Genomic DNA, 24,166 nt, shown 5'->3' with positions numbered 1-24,166 from the left:
AATTTTGGAAAGATATTTTTCAAATAAAATGAAGGAATAATTTTTTAATATCATGCATGTGCAATGTGTAACGCAATGTGTAACTCAATGTGTGCATGTAGTTTAGTGCATATTTTGAACCTAAATGTGCACGATGGATCATTATTTGGTACAGTATTAATATTATGGAGAGGACTAAGTTTCCCAACCAAAATAGAGTTGAAATATAATGTTTAACTTGTTGTACGATTCAAAAGATCAAAAAATTAAAATTATGCCATTACCGCCCTAAAAAAATGTAATGTCATTGCCATATATATATAGTTTTGACTCCGCCGTCCACCAATTAGTTGTGGCACACTCCTTAATCACAATCGGTCCCCATCACATATTTTCAACCTTAGTTGTGTTTAATTTAAACTATTATATATATCTTTATGAGACATAATATTATTAAAAATTTTAGAACTTAGCTTATACCAATACTACTCTTGCATTCGAATTCCAGACGGATGTTAAAAGAATCAAATCCAACTGAGAGGAATATTTGTACGATATCGTATTGGAGATTATCAAGAACGTCACGTATTTAATTTAATTAAGCACAATTTGTGGTAATTAATTAATCCGTGTTAGAAAGGTTATATATATATATATGCGTACGTACGCAAGCCCCAGTTTGTTGCTTGCAAGTTGGAAAGAGATGGGGGTTGAAATGCGTGAAGGACAGCAATTACCATGTGGGATTGCTTTGCTTTGTTTGGTACAAGTGAAACTTAATTCATGAGAATGCAAAATTAAAGGAAACCAAATTTGAGATTAATCATGGGTCAAATTTAATATTTATATATATTGATAATTAACAACATGATGTGCTTGCGTAATTAGTGAGTACGTACTCAATGCTAGCTATAATAATAAGATTGATCTTCGGATATTTTTTTAAATTATTTAATTATTTGAAGTATATAAAATTAAACTATATATATGTAATGGATAAACTCCTCAATGAATGAATCTAGTAAAAGTTAGCTAGCAGCTTTATAAGGTACTATGAACATTTACTTTTGGGAAAAAGAGAACCAACCGCATTAATGATCTATTCTTCTTACGAGACTCATCAACATAACAAATGAGGGTAATCCACTTGCTCCCTTTCTCTATACTTGTCCAACAGACAAACCCTACTTACAAACATACTAGCACACACATATTATATATTACCTTTGATTATAAGGTGATCAACACCTGTGTGCGTCTTCGATGAGGTGAAGTTCTTCTATCGAATGTACATGACGCCACCATGTGTTATGATGAGCTTTTGCATGTAACGTTGAAAGTTATAACGCTTATTTATATGATGAGAATCGAACTGATATAGATATTAACGATAAAGATCGATGTGATGACGAAAGAAACGTGCATTAAGTTGCAAAAGCTAAGACTTGTAAATTCCATTTTTCATAAGTACACGGTTTATTAATTAGCAAGGAGACATGGGCCGAGAAAAACTCATATAAAAAAAAAAAGTGAAAAGGACATCCAACTAAAGCTACTGGTAATATACAAACACAAACATAAATATCTCGCGAACACGTACAATAATTTATTTATTCATATATTATTATATTATATATTTTTTTAATTATTCCATACTTCAACACATGACATCCTTGAGAAGCTTGTACCTTCGGGTGGTGGGGCGTGGGGAGGGGCTTTTTCCGGCGGCTTTCTCCGGCGGAGAGCCACCCTCTTCCCGATCCTGCAGCTTGATTTTGTCGCCGGAGTAGACGGACCTGACCTCACTTGCATGCGACGCAGCTTTGGTATTATTCCTCGATGCCGATGAGTTCCCATGTCTTGACGAGGAACTTTTTCCCTCGCATTGGCACCAGTCGCATACTTGAATAGGATCCGAGAATTCGCTGTAAAAATTGCTACAGTACCTAGAATTTTGGCAAGAAAATTAATCACACCAGCTATTAATTAATATATAAGCTTAATTATAGAAAAATAAAGTGATATCCTAGTATTTTGTGAGGTCGAGAATGACGGGTGACTGGTAATCACATAGCTAGCTAGTTTAATTAATATTTGATTAAACTCTAATAAAAAAAATATTAGTTTAATTAATATTTGATTAGGCGGCGCAAAGCAAATTAAAAGCTCGACCCTTTGTGGTCCGAAAGAAAATTAGTCATTTAATCGATCGTGCGCTGCACTTAATTATAAGATTTTTCGATGGCCGAAGAATCAAGAGCAAGAGCAGAGATGGAGTACTACAAACTGATGATGATCATCATCAGAAGATTATAAAACAGAAAATAATAATCATATATATAATCAAGCAATAATAAATAAATATATAAATATTCCAAATACCCATAAAATCACCTCTCGATCGCTCCATTCACAAAGCCCAAGAATCATGATATAAATTAGTGTATGTATATGGGCCTATATATGTATGTATATATGCTGATGAAACACACATTAAAACGTGTGTATATGCATATATATATACACACACACACACAGAGAGAAAACAAATATTATATATACACAGAGATATGGGGGAGCTTACGAGTGTTGGGAGCGGTGGCGACAGTTGGAGCAGCGGAAAAGTTTGTCCGGGAAGCCAACATCGCCGCACATACAGCAAACGGTCTGATGATCCACCATTTCTTGTTTTTTGCAGGCGAGGCTGCTGAATTAGAGAGAGAATTTCTGATTATTATTAAATAATAATAAAGGGGCAGGCTAGGGGCACACATTATTATTATTATTATTATTAATAATTTGTAACTGGTTTTAAGTCGGTGTGGGTATTTATATACATGCGCATAAATTCAACTTTGTATATAATTGTGTTTGTGTTGTGTGTGTGGAAAGGTTAGAATAGATATAGATTGATAGATATATACCGGTAGGCCACAGGTTGCTTGCAGTCCTTAATTCTTAGTTTTAGATTAGGGACGGGGGAAAAAATATTGAAATGTCTTCATACCGCTTATATCGTATTGAAAAAAAATCGTATATATCGAAAATTTCGGTACGATATTTTCGGTATCGGTATCGATATAGGATTTTCAAATTTTCGATATTTCGGTATATCGAAAAAAATTCGATATACACGGTATCAGTACGGTATCGATACCGAATTTTTCGGTATGGTATGCGGTATTTGTTGAATACCGCGATATACCTTACCGAACTACTCCTATTGTAGACAACATTTGCAAACTTTAATTAATGACACGGGTTGAGTTGGGTTGGATTGGATTTTTTGGGTTTTATTAATTTAAAATTTATGATCTAATTACTTTTTATTTAAAATAAAAAAATTTCCAAAATTTTATTAATAATATCAACATCGTCAACCAGTAGATAACAAAAAAAAACCTAAATTTCAGTTCGTGCTTAAAAAAATATTATTTATATTGGTTTGGAGTCATAGCAAAACCCTAAAAAGTATTTGAATCACTTAAAATTTTCTACCTGGTCAGATTCTGGTCCGATCACCCAATTACCCCTACTCCAGTGCCCAACCCTAGCTCGCAAACTGACTTATTTCTAAATTGTTTTTGCTTCTTTTTTTTTTCCTTAAAAAATTAGAGAAGACAAAGGAAATCAATATATATTTGGTGGAGAAAAAGACAGTTTTGTCCCTAATTTGTTTCATTTACATACCCTATATATGGATGGCCCTTTTTCATTTATTATTGTTGCCTTTCTTTTGGATCAATTTATTGTTAGCTTTTAAGATCGAAAAGAAAGTCCTAGACTTCGACCTCTTTTACAGGAGCGTGGGGGCACAAATTGCTTGTTTTATTGTAAAAAAGTGGTGGTGGAATCCGTAGTTCATAATTTTTATACACATTAACAACTTATAATATATTTCCATATAATAAAATAAAAAACTTAATTTGTTTATTTTGTCTATCTTTTGAGATTTTCTCATGAATATTTATCTGTGACATCAGTTGACTCGATCTATGTATAGTATCAAAATAATAATATTTTTCATATAAAATAATAATATTTTTTTATGATTCGAATCGAAAAAAACAACTGTATTACAAATTAATTCGTGAGAAGACTGAATTTATGATTTATATATATATAAAAAGGAATTTTAAAAAGAAAAAAAAAAAGCTGCAAGTGCTTTTCATATTGAAAACTTCTTAAATTTATTAGGTTTTTGCTCATCCACTTTATGCGACTGTGTGGAGTCTAAACATTAATTAATATATAACTTGCATTGTTTATTTTATAATTATTGTTATTATAATAATAGTTTCAAGTTATTTTTGGAGTGTTTGATACGCTATTCAACACGATAGATTTATATTTTAAAATGTGCAAATTAACTCCACCATTTACTTTGGAAAAAAAAAATTGTTCCACCTATTAATAGACATCTAAACTCCATGTTGGTTAATAATTTTAATACCAAAGTCAAATCTTTTTATCATGATTTACCATTGGAACGATTAATTTTTCTTCTCAATTTTTAAACCTTGGTATAAGTGGAATTTAAATGAGTTCGATCGTGTTTAACTTTTGGTTTAATTAACTAGGCGCACTTTAATTGTTGTGGCTTAAAACATTAACTGTCGGAAAATAAAGGCTAGAAAACGTCGAACATCGTTCAAACTTCAAAAGCACATTTGGATTGTATGATTTCGGATGCATTCTTATTGTTTAAATATCTTAAAAGAGAAAATTCTAATCAGTCTACTACATATATTTATGTACTAATCACAATGGGATCTCAAAGTATATATGCGAATTATAAGAACGAGATGAATTCAATTTTTTTCGGTCTAGTTATCTAAACAACAAATATATCTTTACTATTTTTTACTATATTATAATATCTCTCTATTTTTTAAAACTATTTTGGTATGCAAATGATGACACCATTATAATATTACATTTATACCCTCAAAAATGTCTTTGTTTTAGGGTAAAATAAACAAAAACGATTCAACCTCATTATCTCCATCTACCACTATCTTTGTTTTTTTCAAATCCAACTATTCAACCCCACTATAATGTTCATCTCCCACCATCTTCTCCCACTATCTTTTTTTTTTTTTCAAATCAAATATTTAATTTAAAATAAAATAAATACATAAGATTTATATATTACATCACACACGCAAAATGTGTGCTTGGATGCTAGTAATTAAATGCCGCTATACCTCCTAATTAGGTTTGTCAAATCGTCAAGAAATTTTAATATTTTACGAATATGCAAATCGTTCGTAGAATGATTCGTGGGAAATTATAGGTTCGAAAACAGGTAATATACATCATTCACTCTTGTATTCACATCTGCAGCTTTGCGGATGATTTGTGAAGTTTTGTTGAACAGAACCATAATCATATATGTCTGCTGAAAACAACGTCATGTCGCGTTTCGAGTGAGACGAGTCATGAAATTCACGACAATAACTCAAAAAATAACTAAGTAACTGATGTTTGTAATCTTTAATTAGCTTCAAATCCATCTATCCAATTCTTTACGGTTCAACTCGATGCTCATTAGAATTAATGACCCAAAAATGAAGTTTCGCAGAAATGGGAGAGGTGTGGAACACGCAGCGCACGTGACAGTGAGGTTTGTGAATGTAAATTTCCGAGAGAGTTCAGTGTAAAAAGGTTATAATCTAGACAATTTCAGCAAACAAGGGTCAACTTCGTACCAACAGTTGTTTTAACATTGTTGGGACTCATTTGTCATTTACTCATTTTTAGGTGGGGGAAATGGAATATTATTATTACCCATACCCAATGTCCTAGTTGTCTAGTACGAGTTTTTAAACATGTATATTCCACAATTTCATAATCATGGTATAATTAGTATCCACAAATTAATTAGCTAGGCTAGCTACATCTCTTGAATCCTTACACACCCAATCATTTTTCAATTCATTCACAACGTTTGGCTATAGTTTTTATGCATTTGGTGGCTATTTCAAATTACGGAGAGACTGAAGACGGTTCATGAAAAACTATCTCTTTCGTCGCAATTTAGACAGAATTCATACATTGAGATATATTAGCGATCGAGGGTTTGTGATAAACTCTTGCTAACTTTAGTCTTCAAAGTAATCGGATGTCACATTTTTGTATTTTCATGGAGGTGGAATATGTTATTATATTGTCCCTTAGGGGTGAAATGCATTTTGGCATACGGGAAAAGAGTTAAAAACTAGCTAGTCATAAAGAGCTATATCGAATCGATCGTTATGGATGACATATACGAATAATTGGACTTAATATTTTGTCTCTCGTATCCGAATTTAAATATTTAAAAAATAAAGTTAATTGTTACATCATTCAACCGATTTGTGACCATGATATCTAATTATTGGGAGATATATATGTACAGTAAGATAAAGTAAGTTTTTTATTCAAATGTCATCATTAGGCACATTATTTTAAGAACCCACGAACTTTATTATAGCTCACTTTAATAACTGACCAAACTAATTTCCAGCTAAATAAATAATCAGTTAACTAATCAATTTTTTCTAAGTCTGAAAGTAATATTTTTTAAGCGTGTGAATAAACGTACTCTTTACTATTAAATTAAAAAAATCAATGAAAAATCTTATAATGATATATTATTCAAACCTATCAAAAACAAAAAAATTACATTTTTTTCATGTATGTGTACTACTTTGGCAATTTTAGTATTCTATGTCATCAAATTTCAATTTTAGTCATATACATTTTGATTTTTTCACATTTTTAATCATTTTTAATTGAGTGTTACTATTGCATTATACGCATCAATTTTGTATTAGTGCCACATTAATGTCTCATCATAAATGGAATAAAATTGCTATAAAAAAATTAGTAAACCAAGACTAAAATTTGACATCACATGTGACAAAAATGCAACTGATTTTTCAAATAAAATAAACCTTGTTATTTATCTGTTCATGGTATTATATATTTTTTTCTTCCTCACTTTAATTGATACTCTTTCATAGCTTTATTTAATTCAATTAGGCATCGTTCTATTCACCATATTACTAATATACGTATAACTCATCTTATCCCATCACAAGTTCTTCTCATCATATTATTTATCCATATATTAACTATTTATTTTACATCAATCAAATTATTGAACTCAAATTACTATATTACCCCTTATAAATAATATAATTTTTATTTTATTTATTGTTAAAAGGATAAAATAGTCATTTAACATTTTATATAAAATTGAATCAAATCAAATAAATCATAATCTATCAATCAAATCTAATACTATTTTAACTATTATTTCTTATTTATTTTTTATTATATTATATTACTTATTATTTTTTATTATATTATATTACTTATTTATATATTAATTATACCGTACTTCAAATCAAACGTTAAACTTACATTTTGCATATTGTGTTCGATAATATTACTAAATCTTATTTCGTGTAGCTAGACCCCACAGCTTGATTATTGGACCAAAAAATAGTACTCCTTGACCCGAAACTCCGTCAGTCTTCTTCTTCTCCTTTTTCTTCTTATTTTAATTATTAGAACATGGAGTCATTAAATTATTATATTAAAAAAAATTTAAAAAAAAAAAAACTACTTTATCTAGCGGGGAAGGAAACAATTGAGACGTACTTTTGGTGTTTCCTTAAAGAAGAGCATCCCCACACACTCAGCCCGGCTATTCCATGTGCCCTTTTAATTCACAAGGGACCACTAAAGATCTCTACTTTCACTTCTATTCCTCTACTATTTATTGTTATTTAATCAATCAACTCTATTATTTATTCATTTCCTATTATTATATTAACAATTACTACCGACTAAAGGAACACAAATTCATTAAATCAGTGTATACTTTTATTTAAACTATTCGTCGTGGCGTATGTAAAACACGGGACTAAAATTACAAATTTAAAAATATATAATACATAATAATTTCTAATACATAAATATCTAATACATAAAACACGGGTGAAAATTAGAAAAATTACCAATAGAACCACAAAACTAATTCTACAATGAACATAATATAGGGGCAAAAATGGATAAACATAATTTGATGTCATTGTCATACCAAAACAGTTTCTATCGCATGCTCAACTATTATAATATAATAGAGATAAACTTCAAGGCGTTACAAGTGATGAGTTTAGACGATTCTCGTGGACTCCTCCAACTCGTACATAAAAGTTTATTTTTCATGATGGATTAGCTCGAAAATCTGTATTTTTTTGAATGACTTGATCGGTTTTGAATATTTTCGTGCCGACTCGGTGTCGCACCTAAATATTGAGTTGATGCAACAATAGTTATGGAACGTATCGATTTAGTACGATCGGGGCCACATAGAAAATTCATCAAGAAATGATGATTTTTCTTTGAACAAAGTGTTAATAATTGAATGCAATTAAAGGAAAGCTATTGCAAACATTCACCACCACATTTCTGGGAAATGGTGGGCCCACTTGTTTTACTTATAAAAGTTATGGATTTCGCCATACAGGCCCACAAAAATTCGACACCATGAAACTTCATCATCAAAAACCGGGCCCATGACGGGATAGCTTATCACTGATATGGGCTTGGGGCCCGCATATTTAGATCCGTTCCCTCTTTGCATTTGCAACTTGTAATAATATTTATTTATTATTATTTTTTATAAATATTAACTAGAGATTTATTACGTAGTGGTAACATTATAAACCAAATTAGAACTAAAGAAAGGCAGACAGTTTGTACACACAAAAATTTTAACTTTTTTTGCATCTCTTTTTTTTTTTTTAAAATGTCAGATTCATTATAATTTATTTCAACTCATCCACTTTTAATTGATTAATGTCAACATATCTATAAACAAACACGCACGTGTGCTGTCATGTGCGTGTGTTAAAAATAAAAATAAGACTCATCCAAAAAAATAAAATAAAACTGGATAAGGAGTCTTTGTGGGCTTCTAATTCTATGGCATCATAAGGCCCAGACAAAACATCCCGAACGTGGATAAGTATAATTGCTCTTGAATACATGGGCTCTATTCTGAACTCGGTTAATTGGGCCGACCCAATAAAATCCAAACGGTTTGGACTCGTTTTAAGGCAGCTCCTTCCCACTTGGCCCTCCAAGTCTTCTAATTCAACTTGTGAGATTTGTGTTTGTATTAAACTCAAAATTATTACTGGTTACTAATTTAACGAGTATGAAAATACATTTTAAATTTTAATAATCTAATTATAATTTTCTGAATGTCAAGTTCAATCATGTAATGCTCCAAATTTAACGATTATTTTTATTGTCTTAACATAGATCTGGTCAATTTTAATGTGCTAATATCCCTACTCGCATGCACCTAAGGAAATTTAAGTTATTTAACGGGAGTCACTCATCGTATAATTTTTTTAAGTCAATTACATTTAACTTTAGAGTTTTTAAGTTATGAGTTTTCGAAATTAAGACGTGTTTTGTTGATACGGACAACATATCAAATGACTTTCATTCTATTGTGAGATTGATAAATTCATGCTCGTCGTCACTCAATCATAGATGAAATTTTAATCTCTAGAGTATTAAACACAAACTTATAACAATGATATTAACTAATTTGACTTCCGGGTTGTAAAATGAAAAAAAAAAAAAAAAAGAAACAGAAAAGTAAACCTCTTTTTGAAAAATAAAATTATCCAGTAATGGATTTCCTAAAATCAGCAGGAATTACGGTTTTTTAGAAACATCCATTTGTGTCGGTGGGATAAAATAAATAATAAAAAAAACCTCCTGTCTGAGCAGTAACAAAAATGATATTTTGAAACTTAAGGGAAATAATCATATGTGAATTTTATCTAAAAATATAGAATAAGTGGCCAGAGGGCCAGTTAAAAGGAAAACATTAATGTTTTGGGCCCAATTAAATAATGATCGAGTCCAGACACAGCTGTATGGGGAGATTAACTGGGCCCAAGGTTTAAATTGGTCAACATGTTGGTACTCGAGATATTGTACATAAAATCGTACTTGATGGGATATGAACCTTGTTCCACTATCAATACATTTTTTTAAAAAAAAATTTTACCGTATTGGAATTCTGTCTAACACATCGACTGATGAAAAATCATAATTATAATCGATAAAAATTAAATTAAATACAATCAAGTAATAAGTACTCATAAAGGTGCCAAGTGTACTCATGGGATTCATGAAAATGATCATAAATTATACATATGAATATTTATTGCATATAAATTTTGAAAAATGGAAAATTAAAAAAGAAGAAGAAGAAGAAGAAGAAGAAGAAAAAAGTACAGTCTTGTAATTTAATTCTCAGGAGAAAAGAACCACATGGGAGTAGGGTTTGTGATAGTAACGTGGCTGGCTAGTCTTAGTCCACTGCCAAGAAAATATAAGTTAGAAATTAATTGTGTAGACAAATTAAGTGGGGGCCAATGCTCCGCACGTGTAACTTCACTAGTTCACGCGATTGAATTATTATTTTTACCCCAAAATGTCAAGACAAATTAGAATGGGCCAATAAATGCCATCTCTAGCGGTGGAGTCGTGGAAACCTTACCCAACACCTATAACGTATCTTCAAAATATTTTTCTTATTCCCATAAATATATATATATATATATATATATATATATATATGATGAGACATTTTTAGCCTTTTTGTTTGGACGTGTGTTGAGTAAACTTCGTATACGAGTATAAACACGATTAAACAAAAAAGTTCTATAAGTATGTGCGCTTATTAAACCTCGTATACGAAAGTAAACACGCTTAAACAAGAAAGTTTCATGTAGAATTCGAACTTGATATCTTGACTCCAAACTTTACTCATAATCAATGTTAACAACTAAGTTTCTCTTAGTCCATCATCGTCGGTGGAGCGTTAATGCAATGATCACATTCACATCATTAGTTCATTAGACATGACAAACACTACTTGTATATTAATCTTTTCGGCCTCCAATACTCAATTACGTAGAAGCATATACTCGGGGGTGGGTGCAGGGCGGACGTACTTTTTAAGTGATGCATGAGCCAAGAAAGCTAACCTTAGTTAGCATGATTTACCTATTGATATCCCAAGAATAAGTTCATCACATGTTTAGGTCTAATTGAAGTTCATAGCTAAGAAACAAGACCCGAGTTCAGGTCTAAGTGGTAAGATTGACCCATGATGGTAAGTGGTCGAGGCGAGGTATGTTGGAGTTGGAGTTGGAGTTGGAGTTGAGGATGAGTTTAAGAGTGGATGAGTAGAGGGAGGTGGGAAGGTGATGAGATGAGGTGTGGATGAGCCTAGGAGTTGAGGATGATGATGGCGGAGGATAGTAGTTGGGGTAGAGTATATATGAGGTGGGTGAGCTCTTAGCCTAAGATTCGTCTCAAGGACAAGACCTCTTAGCTTCAGCCTCGTCTTAAGGGCGAGTCCCGAAGGAACAATCGCGTGAGTCTCACTCGCGTGGTCCCTTACGGAATGTGCGTGGTCTCTTACCTTCTACTCTATAAATACTAGGTTTGCTCACTTCATTTGTAACTTATCATTCTCATTTTGAGGGGCGCTAAAGCTCCTCTTTCTTTTATTCGTTCACGCCTTTGACTTGAGCGTCGGAGGGGCTACGCCGGGACACCTTCCCGGCCCTCTCTAACATTATTTGCTTGATTTCAGCTTCATTCCCGAATTCGAAGCTTCGGGTTTGAATTGGATCCGAACCATCCAATTTTAGTGAATATCACATCCAATTAAATTTATTAATTTACTTTAAAAATTGTTATACAGTGCAAAATGCAAAATTCTTTCACAAAAACTCTTATGAGATCTTTTCACATATCAATTTCATGATATGGATCTTGTATCTAACTTAATTAAATATATACATTACAAAATATTAATTTTTATACCAAAATTTTAACTATATATAAAGACCAACTCGTCGTCTATATATCCGTGACACCATATGAGCTCCTACAATTCTTCGAAGAAGTGGAGAATCGAAAACAATTTGTTTTGTTTTTTAAAGTAAAAAAATGAGCGCGCGACCACCTCTGCCAAATCTCACCATTTCATCTATGTGCGTGCCATTAAAAACAGGGTGCATGTTGGTATATTATAATGTATATTCAAAGATAGATAATAGCTGTAATGTCCCAAGTTTGGTTTTATAATAAATAGGAGGCAAATATCTTGTAATTGATTTTTCCCATCTCACCCACCATCGTTCCAAATGGCAAATTTATTCTCTCTATATTGACTCATAGAGAAAGAAAGAAACTACTAGTCCCTACTCCCTTTCCTTCTCCGTTTCTCTTATATAAATCCCTCTCAAACCCCTTCTCATTTTCCATTCCCACAAAATTAAATAGAATGGCCATAATATCTCCGAGAAAGCTTAGGTATGATCTCCACTACTCTCACTCGAACACCACCCCATTAGTCATCTCAGTTCTCGCCTCTCTCATCGAGAGAACAATGGCTAGGAACGAAAGGATAGCCAAGAATCGCAGATGGACGTTGTCCAAAACCCGAGTTTTCGAGTCCGACGAGGCGCCGGACATGTCGATTCAGTCGTATTTGGAGAGGATTTACCGATACACCAGAGCGGGATCGTCCGTTTACGTCGTGGCATACGTTTATATCGACAGGATTTGTCAGTTGTATCCAGAGTTCCGAATTGGATCACGAAATGTACATAGACTTCTTGTCACAACAATTATGGTGGCATCCAAATATGTCGAAGACATGTAAGTCTTTTTTCCGTCAAATGAAACAAAAAAACTCCTAACCAATTATAATATTCTCTTGCTTACTTTTTAAATTTTATTTTTTCAGGAATTATAGAAATTCTTACTTTGCTCGAGTTGGGGGATTGAGTACAAAGGAGATGAACAATTTGGAGATGGAAATGTTGTTGTTGATGAAATTCAAAATGCATGTGAATGTGAGTGTGTTTGAGAGTTATTGTAGCCATTTGGAGAGGGAAGTGAGCATCGGAGGAGGCTACCAAATCGAGAAGACTTTGATAAGATGTGCCGAGGAAATCAAAACTAAACAAATGGAACAGAGGAACCACATTCATAATCATAATGCTCGCCTCTTATCATAAATTATTATTCTTTTGTCTTTTGTTCCATTTTTTTTTTTTGGCCTTGTTATATAAATTTATACCAAATTGTATAGAAATTTCACCACGTACGAGTGGTCTATTTTTAAGGCTTGTATCAAACAACTTGCGGGTCAATCATGAGCAGGTCTCGTGAGTTGTGTGTTATTGTCTTATGATTTTATACAATATTTCTTTATAACATAACTAATACGGAGATTATACGTGAAAAATAATATTTAAATGTAATAATTTTCATGGGTTAGATCGACTCGGAAATATTATATTTTTGCGTGATTTAATTATTTAACACTAGTGTAATTAATGCTATATATTAATTAATATATTATGTGGAACACACGTACGCGCTAGCATTTTAAAATTTTAAACTTTGATTAATTTATTTTATAGTTATTAAAGTTAAAAAAAAAACTAAAACATACGAGAAATTACTAAAACGCTAACGTATTAATGTATATTGTAGTTATTCAAGGTTGGAAAATTATCCACTGATTTAATTTTTTGTTGTATAAAAGTTTTCTAACTGAGACGAGTAAATTCACATTTCTAAAGCGAAAAGATTAATTTTAGAAGAAGAATTATTTTCCAGTGAATTAAATATGAGATTATCCTCAATGATTAGGTTAAACACTTAATTAAATCTACATACCAGACGTTGATATTTTCATTGCATCGTTTGGTACATACAATGAGAATACGTATGTGTGTGTGTCCACGATTTTTATATAATTCATTCGATCTATATATAAATAAATAAATAAATAACTATATATGTGTGTGTGTGATCATTTAATTAAGAATGTCGTTGGACGTGTCATTAATTATGAAGAAATTAAAAATAGTGTATTAAACTAGGGATCACCAATCAAATCATATCATATTATATCATATTATAGTCATAGTGTAACGCCCCGTTTTTATCTTAAATGAGTTTATTTGAGTTAATCGGAGATTACAGAGTTCACAAGCCGACTTGTTTTAGATCAGGGTCCTTTTTTCAAATTTTGGAAATTTCAGGGACTAAAACGCAATTTTGGAGTTTGATATATTATCTACAATTTGTTTGACTTGGGAGTAGTCTCCTTCACCTCCTCCATTCCTCCTCCACGCCTTCAACCTCCATTAGGGAGCAAAACGTGAAGTTCAAGCTTTCCAATCTCGGTTTCCGGTTGATCCGTCCGTTAGAAATCATTTCTGAAGACAGATTATCGATCACGGCTACGAGAGCTTCGTTCTATCGTAAGTCTTTCTTTGATCAGATACATTCTAGTTTTTGGATGTTGTTAGAATCGTTCGAGATTTGAGTATGTTGTTCTTGACAGAGTTCTGATCGTTTATTATCTGTCAGTTTTGAATTAGAGCGACGTTCGGATTTTTTATGATTTTTGGAAGCCATTTTCGAAAACTTGGATTTTGATATTGATGGGTTTGCTTTGTTATTGTTGTTTTGGGCATTGATATGAGGTCATATCGGTATTGAACTGCTGTCTGCGTTTCCGGTTTGTTCAGTTTATAGCCGTTATGCCGTCGGTTTGAGTTTTGGGTTTTCGAATCGTTTTTGAATTGTTGAAGCATTGGCTTGTGAGTGATAGTTGTAGTTGATCATCTCTTATCTTCGTACAGATTCGTTGGAGTTGTCGAGTCCTGTGTTAGCAACATTTGATCGTCGAGTTTTGGACGAAGAATGGTAAAGAGATTTCCTTGAACCGTTGTTTGTTGTTTAGGTTATATAGTTGTTGATACAATCTTTTGTTGTAGCTTGTCCGGAGTTGGATCTACGGCATTGAAAGGTAAAAGCAGTCATCGTAGCGGGATAACATACTCGGGACAGTTGGTTCTCGAGTTTTCCTTTCAAATCACATATTGCATCTACACTTATTCTAGCATGAGGAACTTGTGTCTTGTTGATTGATTTTGCTTTTGACTATGTGGCTTATGTTTTATGTTTCTGTTTTGCATTCATCTTGAGCCTACGTTGATTTCAGCGGGCAGAACCGCCCTTTTGTTTGGATGTTTGAGAACTATGATTGAGTGGCCTAGGTCGTAGTCGTATCGCCTAGTGCTAGCATACTCATTATGGTTGCTCAAAGTCTAGAGGAGTGAGATATGTGGCACCACCTCGATTGGGAGAGTCGGTGAGTCGTCACATGATCTCATCCTCGGGATCCCAAAAGCACAGCAGCAATCCCTCGTTTATCAGATTTGATATCACGGTTTAAAGACATGCATTTCATTACGTTGTTATTGATTTTGTTGTTGTCTTGAAAGCATGTTTATTGTTGTATTACTTGATATGTTGCTTTTACTGGGATTATCATTCTCACCGGTTTATCCGGCTGTCGCTTTGTTTTATATGTGTACTTGGCAACATGAGGGGCATGATCAAGTCAGCGTAGACCTGGTTAGCGTCAAGAGCAAGAGATAGAAGTGAGACTCGTTTAGAAGTCGAATCAGCATGTCAATCTAGTTATGTTTTGCGAATATGTTTAGTCATTCGAACTTCTCGTATTTGTTTTGTAAGCAAGAATCGATGTAGGTACTACCGAATTGAATGTTTCTCTTCCCTAAACTTTTCTTGTATTGTTATTGGTTTGTCAAATACTTTTAATGCAAGTGTTTAGGTTTTGTTGAGTTTATTTCGGTGCCTTAACATTTCTGGGCGAGAGGACAGCGCGGGCGCGCGGCCTCTTTGCGAGGTAAGGGCGCGGGCGCGCTGGTTTTGGCGAAGCATCGGCGCGGGCGCGCTGATTTCATCGCGGGCGCGTGAGCCTTCTTTAAAAAAAAATTAATATTTGGTTGCTTCTAATCTTGGTTTCTCGTTTGCTTATCGGTTGTTTTGTCCGAGATTAGTTGTTTGGAAACGAGGTCTCACACATAGTCATAGTTATATAAATGCACAAAAACTACTATGAATCGATTCATGGGTTTCATAAAAAAAAAGTATTAATTTTTTGAAAATGGTACATACACATTGAGTTACACATTAGGTTACACACTGCACATGAAATTACAAAATTATCCCTCCACTTTATTTGAAAAAACTATTTCCAAAGTACATTAAGGATATTTACGTAATTTCAAGTGTAATGTGTAAACCAACGTGTAATTTTTCATGTACACATAGCACCACCCTTAATTTTTATGTCCAAAATATTATTTTTCAATGCATATATGAACTAAGTCGACTAATCTCATAGATATAGATTTGTAAAATCATCTCACAGAAAACATACCCATATAAATATTGTCCCTCTTCTCATATCGAGTAAATTTCTTATGAAATATGTGTGTGTGTGTGTTGTTTATTACTATTATTGTTGTTGTCGTCGTTGTTATTGTTATTGTTATTGTTATTGTTATTGTTATTGTTGTTGTTGTTGTTGTTCTGGTATTTTTAACTACATAAAAGAATAGACTATGGTAATGTTTGGAAGAGCTTCTAAAAAGCACTTCTCAGCTTTTTGTTAACAAAATTTCACAAAATTTCAAATTTTTGTTAACGGAAAAGCTGAGAAGTGTTTCTAAGAAGCTCTCTCAAACACTACCTATGACACATTAAATTTCAAAATCGAAACTCGGAGTTATTCAAATTTTTAATTGGAGCGATCAAGTTCCCACATGCAATATTCAACTATCAGATTGTGTTTTGATTGATGAATTTGATTTGGATAAAAGAAAAATCAAATTACACTCATTTTTTCAGTATTTGAAATTCATCGGATATCGCAATTACTATTATTTTTTAAAATCACAATTGCTATTAAATTTAAATTCACTTCAATTTTGTCAATACGAATAAATCAAATGAATTGAAATTCCATCAATCTAAATATAATCTTACTAAAACTACTTACCCATAAAATATGATGTTCGGGTATTTTTTTTTTTTTTAAGAAAACTTTATGATTTTTTGTATTTTGTTAGTTTGTCAACATACATTTGAATAATAAATATCCACAATAAGACATTAATTTATAATTTTTAAAGTACATTCGGCGCCGTTGAAGAAGCAACAACCTAGTAATTATAGACTAATTTATTATCATATATGATTAAGGCCCAAAAGTTGTCAACTTTCATAAAAACACAACTTAATTAAGAACACACTGGGAGCATCATGTTTGTGTGCCTAATGGTGTTTAATTTAAAGCAAAACAAGTTTAACATTAATTAATCATTACCAGACTTTGTTAACCGACACTCATCTAACTTTCACGTGTACACAAGTTTGTTAAATGTTAATCATGTAATATAGTTCACATAACGACATATTTTGTGTTAGAACTTAGAAACAGGCTTATTAATGGGCCAGGTCCCTAAACTAACATCATTGGGCTATACTAACATCATTGGGCTATACTTGCTTTGGGGAACAGTATAAAATATAATCAGAAAAGCCCAATTAGTTTACATGTTTTCTTGGGCCAGTTGAAATAACTCAGCCCATATTATTATACTAAGACCATTTGTTTTCGTTAATTAAAAATTAAAACGAACACATAATTGTGCCAGAATTTGGGGTTATTGTTGATTTTGATTACAGAAGTAACATGCCATGAATGAATTTTTTATTCCTGAAAAAATTCTTAAATTCTAAGAATTTGGTTTTAAATAAATTGTTGATATTTGGATGAGTGACGAAAGAAAACAGAAAATTTTGGAGTTTTTTAAAAAATATATCAAGATCAATCTAATTTATTAGGTTGTTATTTTTATTTTAAGAAAAAAGTATTTTTCATCATGCCGTCTACATACAAAATTGTTTCAACCATGTTTTTTTTAAGAAAAAACAAATTTTCCTTACTTTTTTTAGCAAATAAAAAACAATCCTTTGAGAAACATGGTGAGGACTTGCACAAATTAGATTCATGCATTCATTAAGATTGGGATGTCTTAACCGTAAAACTATTTTTAATATGCCACTATTAATGAGCATGGATACTTGATGACTGATATTTGGGACGAATGGAGTATTCTAGCTATTTGTATTAATACACAAAATAATAAGTTTTTGATTCTCATATGAGTTGGTTGAGTTCATGTTAGGATCATGATACTGATAGTACCTTAGTGTTAAATCCAATTGTCCAAATTAATTTAAACACGTAGAGTTTTAGTGTTAAATCCAATTGTCCAAATTAATTTAAACATGTAAAATTCATAAAAATATATGGATCTCACAAATAACCAAACTAAAATTTGACGACTCTTTGATGCAGTGTGAGAGTACTAATTATATGCTAGTATATGAAGTAAGTAACTAGATCGTATGTTGTGCAATCGTGTATGTGTGTATGTATATAAATACATATTTGAATAAGTTTATGATATACACAATTAATAATTGTGAGGTTATTTAATTTGTTTCATATGTCGATCGTACATGAAGTTTAATACGGATTCCATCTTGATTGGTCACAAAACTTGAAAAACAATGCTTTAATTTGTCCCTTTTGACAAATCGATCGAAAATAAAGAATTTTTTTTTTTAAAAAAGAAGAAATTAGTCATGGTCGATCTCCTGTTGATAATGAAAGCCATGTGAATTGGAGGCTAAATTTGCTAACGAGATTAGACTTTACTCCACATTTATCTATATAAAACTCTAAACCATATGTTTATAGTAGTATAATCATGTACATGGATATGTGCAGATCCCCTCGACAAATTAATCGATTCCCAATCTATATTTTCAAAGATTTTGTGTTGTCAAGTATCAGAGATTTCGTCAACAAATTTTATATGACATGATTGATCTTTGTGTGAAAATTATATGTAAAATTTATTCGATTTTATGTTTAAATTTTCATTGAAATTATATTTTGTTGAATTGGAGTGAATTTTTCTGCCAAAATTGTGTGGTGTGCCAACCGACAATATATATTATTATGATCGGCAAAATCAATTCAAGACTACGTAAAAAGAGTGTATTTCAAGTATAATTTTATAAAAAATAGTTACATAGTCGTTGAATATTTGCTCAACCTTAATTACTTACCAACTTAAACTTCATGACACAACAAAACCCTAATAACGCATTAGTTTTTTCCTTTACCAACCGGGGTGCATTTTTTGGATTAGGCTGTTATGATCATAAGCATATGAATATATTAATAATCTTATCAATCTAATGTTTACTTGATTTTTTAGTCGTATTAACTCATAAAGTTCATCCATATTTACTTAATTTAAACTTCGAACATTGATGATTTATCACAAATAAAATGTATGATAAAAATGATTATTTTTAAATAATTATCTTTTCAATTGAGAAAAATTACATTAATATCTTTAAATTCCTAAAAAATAATTATGAAAAACCCATTTAAAAAATTATAAAACATGAAACTTTAAGATATATTTAATACATTTCATTTGATTTTAACATACCAAAAAATAATTTAAACATTATAAACATTAATAAAAATTTAATAATTCAAGATATGATTAATTCATTTCATTAAATTTTATCTTATTCTTGGATTTTTTTACTCAATTTATTAATTTTATTTTCAAAAATAAATAATATTTCTACTCAATGATTTTGGTGAATGAAAATAATTTAGATGTGATTCAATAATAATTTACATTCTTCAATAAAATCATAATCTCTAATTTTATAAATACAAACTAAAAATAAGATTATATATTATAAGCAAATGATAAAATTAATGTAACTCGTCATTTGATCATAATTTCAATCATAAAATTGATCAATCAAAGTAAACACGTTATTGATTATCCACCATTATTCCACATCGATCCTATAAATTAGTTTAACAGTGTCAGCATTATTTATCTATATATAATCAATCCTACTACGTAACACGACCTTAACATATGAATAATTCGATATTATTTATCAATTGAGAGATGTTTTTGTCATTATATACAAAGGTGTAGGCACAACGTATCCCTTCTATATATGATCGAATATAAAATTTGCACATATAATTAATTGATACATCAACTTAAATCAAAAGATTTTTGGCAAAATGACCCAAATTAAATATATTTGGAGATGATGAAGACATTGCAACAACCCATTGTTCAAATCATGGCCAAGAGTTACCCAAAAATGTTTCGACTTATAAGAATAATAAGGCTTCGTATTTTCTGCATATTTCTAAAAAAAGAATTTCGATTTACTCTTAAATAATTACTTAGTTGTTGCAATTTTAAATGTATTTGTCTTAAAAAATTACTCGTGGAAAATACGTGATTAAGATGATAATGCAACCCCCAATCCTCGCCTTACATTATGGCTTCTATGTTTAACTTCGAATGCGACGGCCACGTGGACCTTTTTAACCAAATTCAAAGCTCTAACCGTCGTAACGGGGCGAACACGTGAGATTATTTCAACGGCCAACGGTCAATAACCGACATTAACGGCCAAGTTAACGGCGGTTTTCCGTACGTTGATGTCTCAAATTTGTTATCTTTCCAAAAAGCCAAAAAGATTTTTGTATTGGTAAAATGCTATCAGTGGGCCCAAAATGACGATTTAAAATGGGCCGTATAAGTTACAAACACAAGGCCCCAACATTATTCTTTATTTATACACACACATATAATAAAATGAATCCATAATATGATACATATTGCCCCTCTTAAAATTAAAAAATGATGCAATTCGAAGAGATATTTAGGTAATGTTTGTAAATACTTAAAAAAAAGTAATGATTATGACATTTTTTGATAATTTGTAACGAAAAACTCATAACCAAACACATATAATAAAATGACATCGTTTGGTGTGAAGGATAACACATTGATTGATTAATAATCATTGTTTTGTCCAATGTTTGGCTCAAGTTCTTTTAAAGATTAGTGTCATGCATCATTGTCTAATCCAAATATATTGATTTAAAATTCTTATATTACTAATCCATTATCATCCAATCTATGAACCAATCATGCTCAAGTTTTAAAAAAAGTAATGTTTATGACATTTTTTGAAAATTTGTATTGAAAAACTCATAATCACGCTGAAAACATTTCCAAACACTAAGCATTACCGATTTTTTGAGTTTAGTCCTAAAATTAATTAGACGAAGTCGAAATCCTATTTCTTATCGAGCATGCACATGTGCCCGACATCTGATTAGTTATTTATAATGATAATTTATATGAATTGACTTTTTATATCAAAGTGAATATGGAAATATAATGGACTCTCTATAAATAGGGTTTTAGCATCCACCAACAATGATCAAGCTTATACTTAATCATATCGTCTTCCCTCGAATTCTTGAATACATCTCATGGCCTCAACTTCTCTTTTAGCATGCTTAGCAACAATCTTATTTGTTGTACCAAACTTTTGCTATTGTTTCAATCCAAAGCTCCTAAATGTGTCCAGACTTCAGACCGGGTCGGGATGGTCGACCGCGCGAGCTAGTTGGTATGGGGATCCTTATGGTGCAGGAAGTAATGGTAAAGTACCATTAATAAGAAACCCTAATATAAAATAAACGAACAAGATATATATTAATGTTTCTGATCCCCTAGCTAGATCATTTAAATTTATTTACTTCATCAGGCATTTTTTCCAATGATAAAAAATGTGTTAATATGATCTTTTTGTTTCATGTTTGAATAATATAATATAAATAGGGGGTGCATGCGGGTACCAGAACGATGTTTCGGCGCCGCCGTATTCTTCCCTGATAACAGCCGCGGCTTCGTCTCTTTACAGCTCAGGCGCGGGATGTGGGACATGTTATCAGGCATATATATATATAGCTAGCTAGCTAGCTCTCCCAGTCCATATACTTTATTCAAATTAGTAAATTAACTAGTCATGTGTGTATGAAAGAAATTAAAATTTTATTAATTTGTCTTCTTCATTTCGATCTTGATCATCAGGTGAAATGTACTACGCATATAGCTTGCTCCGGGAACCCCGTGACGGTGGTTGTAACGGACGAGTGCCCCGGCTGTGACTCGCAGTCGATTCTGTTTGATTTAAGCGGCACTTCGTTCGGAACCATGTCCAATTCCGGCGAATCCGGTCAGCTTAGAAATGTGGGAATTCAAGCGATACAATATAAAAGGTTATCAATTATTCATCAATATATATATATATATATATAGAATTTTGCTATGCTGCCCACCAATCTTGTCAATCTTTGTGTCCACCATGTATAAAACACTCAACTATTGTACATGGTGGGCACAGAGGTTGGCACGTTTGGTGGGCAGCATAGCAAAATTATATATATATATATAGTATTTTACAATGATCATTTTTTTTCTCCATCCTATTAACTAAAATATAACTCAACATTTTTGGTATAATTTTTTTCCTCAAGTATATCTCATATAACATATATATCAATTTTCTGATTTTCTCCATCGATCGTTTGTAGCTATTATATATATATGCTTGCAATGTATATTAAATTTTTCTTACTAAAAAGTCAATTACTATATCTACGTCTCTTTTTTTTGGAACTTATATATATCTGAGTATAAAAAAAATATAATAAAAAAAGTAATTGTTTCGTGTCGTTTATATTCCAACAAGTAATTTATTAATTTGTAACATACATATGCTGAATATTTTCAGGGTACCGTGCAACTTTAATGGTGCATCAGTGGCGTTTCGAGTCGACGCCGGCTCCAACCCAAATTACTTCGCCGTACTGATCGAATTTGAAAATGGGTACGGTCTCTCCAAAGTCGAGCTGAAACAGGCTGGTTATGGCGGCGGCGGCGCATGGCTTCTCATGCAAAGATCTTGGGGTTCTGTGTGGAGGTTGAACGTGGGATCAAGCTTGCAGCCGCCGTTTTCGATGCGGTTAACCTCCGGTGGCGGTTCCGGCAAGACTATTGAGGCTAATAATGTTATACCTGCTGGTTATAAGCCGGGAAAGACTTATAGATCCATCATCAACTTTTGAGGGTTGTTTAATTTAGTGAATAAGTTTATTCAAAATATAATGTCGTGTGAAATTTGCATTATATATGGATAAGCTAATGCAAACAAATTAAATATGATCCCGTGGAACGGTCTGTATGTTAATCATGTAATAGTGAGAATTATGAAGGTGCTTTGAGGTGTTTGATATAACCCAAGTTCCTGAGAAAAAAAATCAGTGTGTAATTTTTATAAAAATAATATTTTGAAGAATATTTCCTTCAGTACTGAAAATTAATGAGGTAGAAGTGGATGAGTTGCGGATGAATTTTATGTTTTATACCAAAATTATCTATTATCAAGTCCATGGTAATCTCCTCGTTCTACATATTTATGATATTTTAAATTTTTAAAAAATAATCTTACATATATAAAACTCAATACTAGATTTAGGAGCAAAAAAAAAAAAAATTCATCAATGACATTTTTTGTCATCATTCTTTTCATATAAACAAGGTTAATTTAGCAAATTTGCAATTAATTTGATCATTGTTAGTAATATTTTTTGGGACAAGTGTGCAAATTTTATAAAAATTTAAAATATGTGTATGTCTATTAAATTTTCACAGAAAAAAATATATATTTTCAATATTTTAACGAGTGTTTTTGGTGAAATAAAAAAAACTCTACAAATTTACTGTTTCAAACGGGCCAGGTGCACCAGGCTTTTAGCATAATTCTTAGCCCAATCCAAATAATGTGTAAGTGCTACTGCAAAGTCCAATCAGAGTAGCATGAATATTGCCGCGCAGTTAATTAGTTTTGAATTATGACGGGCCCAAGAATAATGCTGAATCTTATTCCCAAAAAAATGCATTTTCGGGTTTCAAAAAAAAAATTTGCATTTTCGTTTTTTGGGAAATACAAATCGAATTAGATTTTTTCAAAAAAATAAAAAAAAATTGCATATGCATATACACGTACACACGAGGGAGCTCACTAATTTTTCTTCCATTAACCGATTGTTCTCAGAGGTTATCCGAATTTTAAACTTTATAATACTATGATTTCAACACTTTATCAAAACTAAATAATCCAACGGTTATCATTTTATATTTCAAGATCTCTAGCGTTATGGGTAGGGGTGGTTCGGTATGGTATACCACGATATTCAACGAATACCGCA

General features: G+C 31.7%; 3 protein-coding genes across 3 annotated transcripts; 2 read left to right on the top strand and 1 right to left on the bottom strand.

Annotated features, from left to right (window-relative positions):
* Positions 1-1,515: 1,515 nt before the first annotated feature.
* LOC140885059 (uncharacterized) lies at positions 1,516-2,767 on the bottom strand. The gene is made up of 2 exons (XM_073291973.1): positions 2,564-2,767; positions 1,516-1,925 (listed from the first exon to the last, which is right to left on the bottom strand). Exons 1-2 carry the CDS (start codon positions 2,659-2,661, stop codon positions 1,637-1,639), a joined length of 387 nt encoding a protein of 128 aa, XP_073148074.1. The 5' UTR covers positions 2,662-2,767; the 3' UTR covers positions 1,516-1,636.
* Positions 2,768-12,355: 9,588 nt separating this feature from the next.
* On the top strand, positions 12,356-13,097 carry LOC140878406 (cyclin-U2-1). Its single transcript, XM_073282008.1, has 2 exons — positions 12,356-12,735; positions 12,824-13,097. Exons 1-2 carry the CDS (start codon positions 12,359-12,361, stop codon positions 13,095-13,097), a joined length of 651 nt encoding a protein of 216 aa, XP_073138109.1. The 5' UTR covers positions 12,356-12,358.
* Positions 13,098-21,382: 8,285 nt separating this feature from the next.
* Positions 21,383-23,090, top strand: LOC140878405 (expansin-B15-like). Its single transcript, XM_073282007.1, has 4 exons — positions 21,383-21,554; positions 21,735-21,847; positions 21,987-22,174; positions 22,690-23,090. The coding sequence occupies exons 1-4, from the start codon at positions 21,383-21,385 to the stop codon at positions 23,021-23,023; spliced, it is 807 nt and encodes a 268-aa protein (XP_073138108.1). The 3' UTR covers positions 23,024-23,090.
* Positions 23,091-24,166: the final 1,076 nt, after the last annotated feature.

This window comes from Henckelia pumila, chromosome 2 (assembly GCF_033568475.1).
Source record: "Henckelia pumila isolate YLH828 chromosome 2, ASM3356847v2, whole genome shotgun sequence".
Taxonomy (NCBI): domain Eukaryota; kingdom Viridiplantae; phylum Streptophyta; class Magnoliopsida; order Lamiales; family Gesneriaceae; genus Henckelia; species Henckelia pumila.
This window is presented reverse-complemented; position numbering and strand designations above follow the sequence as displayed.

What these genes read in the sequence shown, in the direction of transcription:
- LOC140878405 (XM_073282007.1), top strand. Translation starts at nt 21,383, where the DNA reads ATGGCCTCAACTTCTCTTTTAGCATGCTTAGCAACAATCTTATTTGTT. An exon ending in GATGTGGGACATGTTATCAG is followed by an intron (nt 21,848 to 21,986) that starts GCATATATATAT and finishes CTTGATCATCAG; the next exon opens with GTGAAATGTACTACGCATAT. An exon ending in CAAGCGATACAATATAAAAG is followed by an intron (nt 22,175 to 22,689) that starts GTTATCAATTAT and finishes GAATATTTTCAG; the next exon opens with GGTACCGTGCAACTTTAATG.
- LOC140885059 (XM_073291973.1), bottom strand. Translation starts at nt 2,661, where the DNA reads ATGGTGGATCATCAGACCGTTTGCTGTATGTGCGGCGATGTTGGCTTC. An exon ending in CGCCACCGCTCCCAACACTC is followed by an intron (nt 1,926 to 2,563) that starts GTAAGCTCCCCC and finishes CCAAAATTCTAG; the next exon opens with GTACTGTAGCAATTTTTACA.
- LOC140878406 (XM_073282008.1), top strand. Translation starts at nt 12,359, where the DNA reads ATGGCCATAATATCTCCGAGAAAGCTTAGGTATGATCTCCACTACTCT. An exon ending in TCCAAATATGTCGAAGACAT is followed by an intron (nt 12,736 to 12,823) that starts GTAAGTCTTTTT and finishes TTATTTTTTCAG; the next exon opens with GAATTATAGAAATTCTTACT.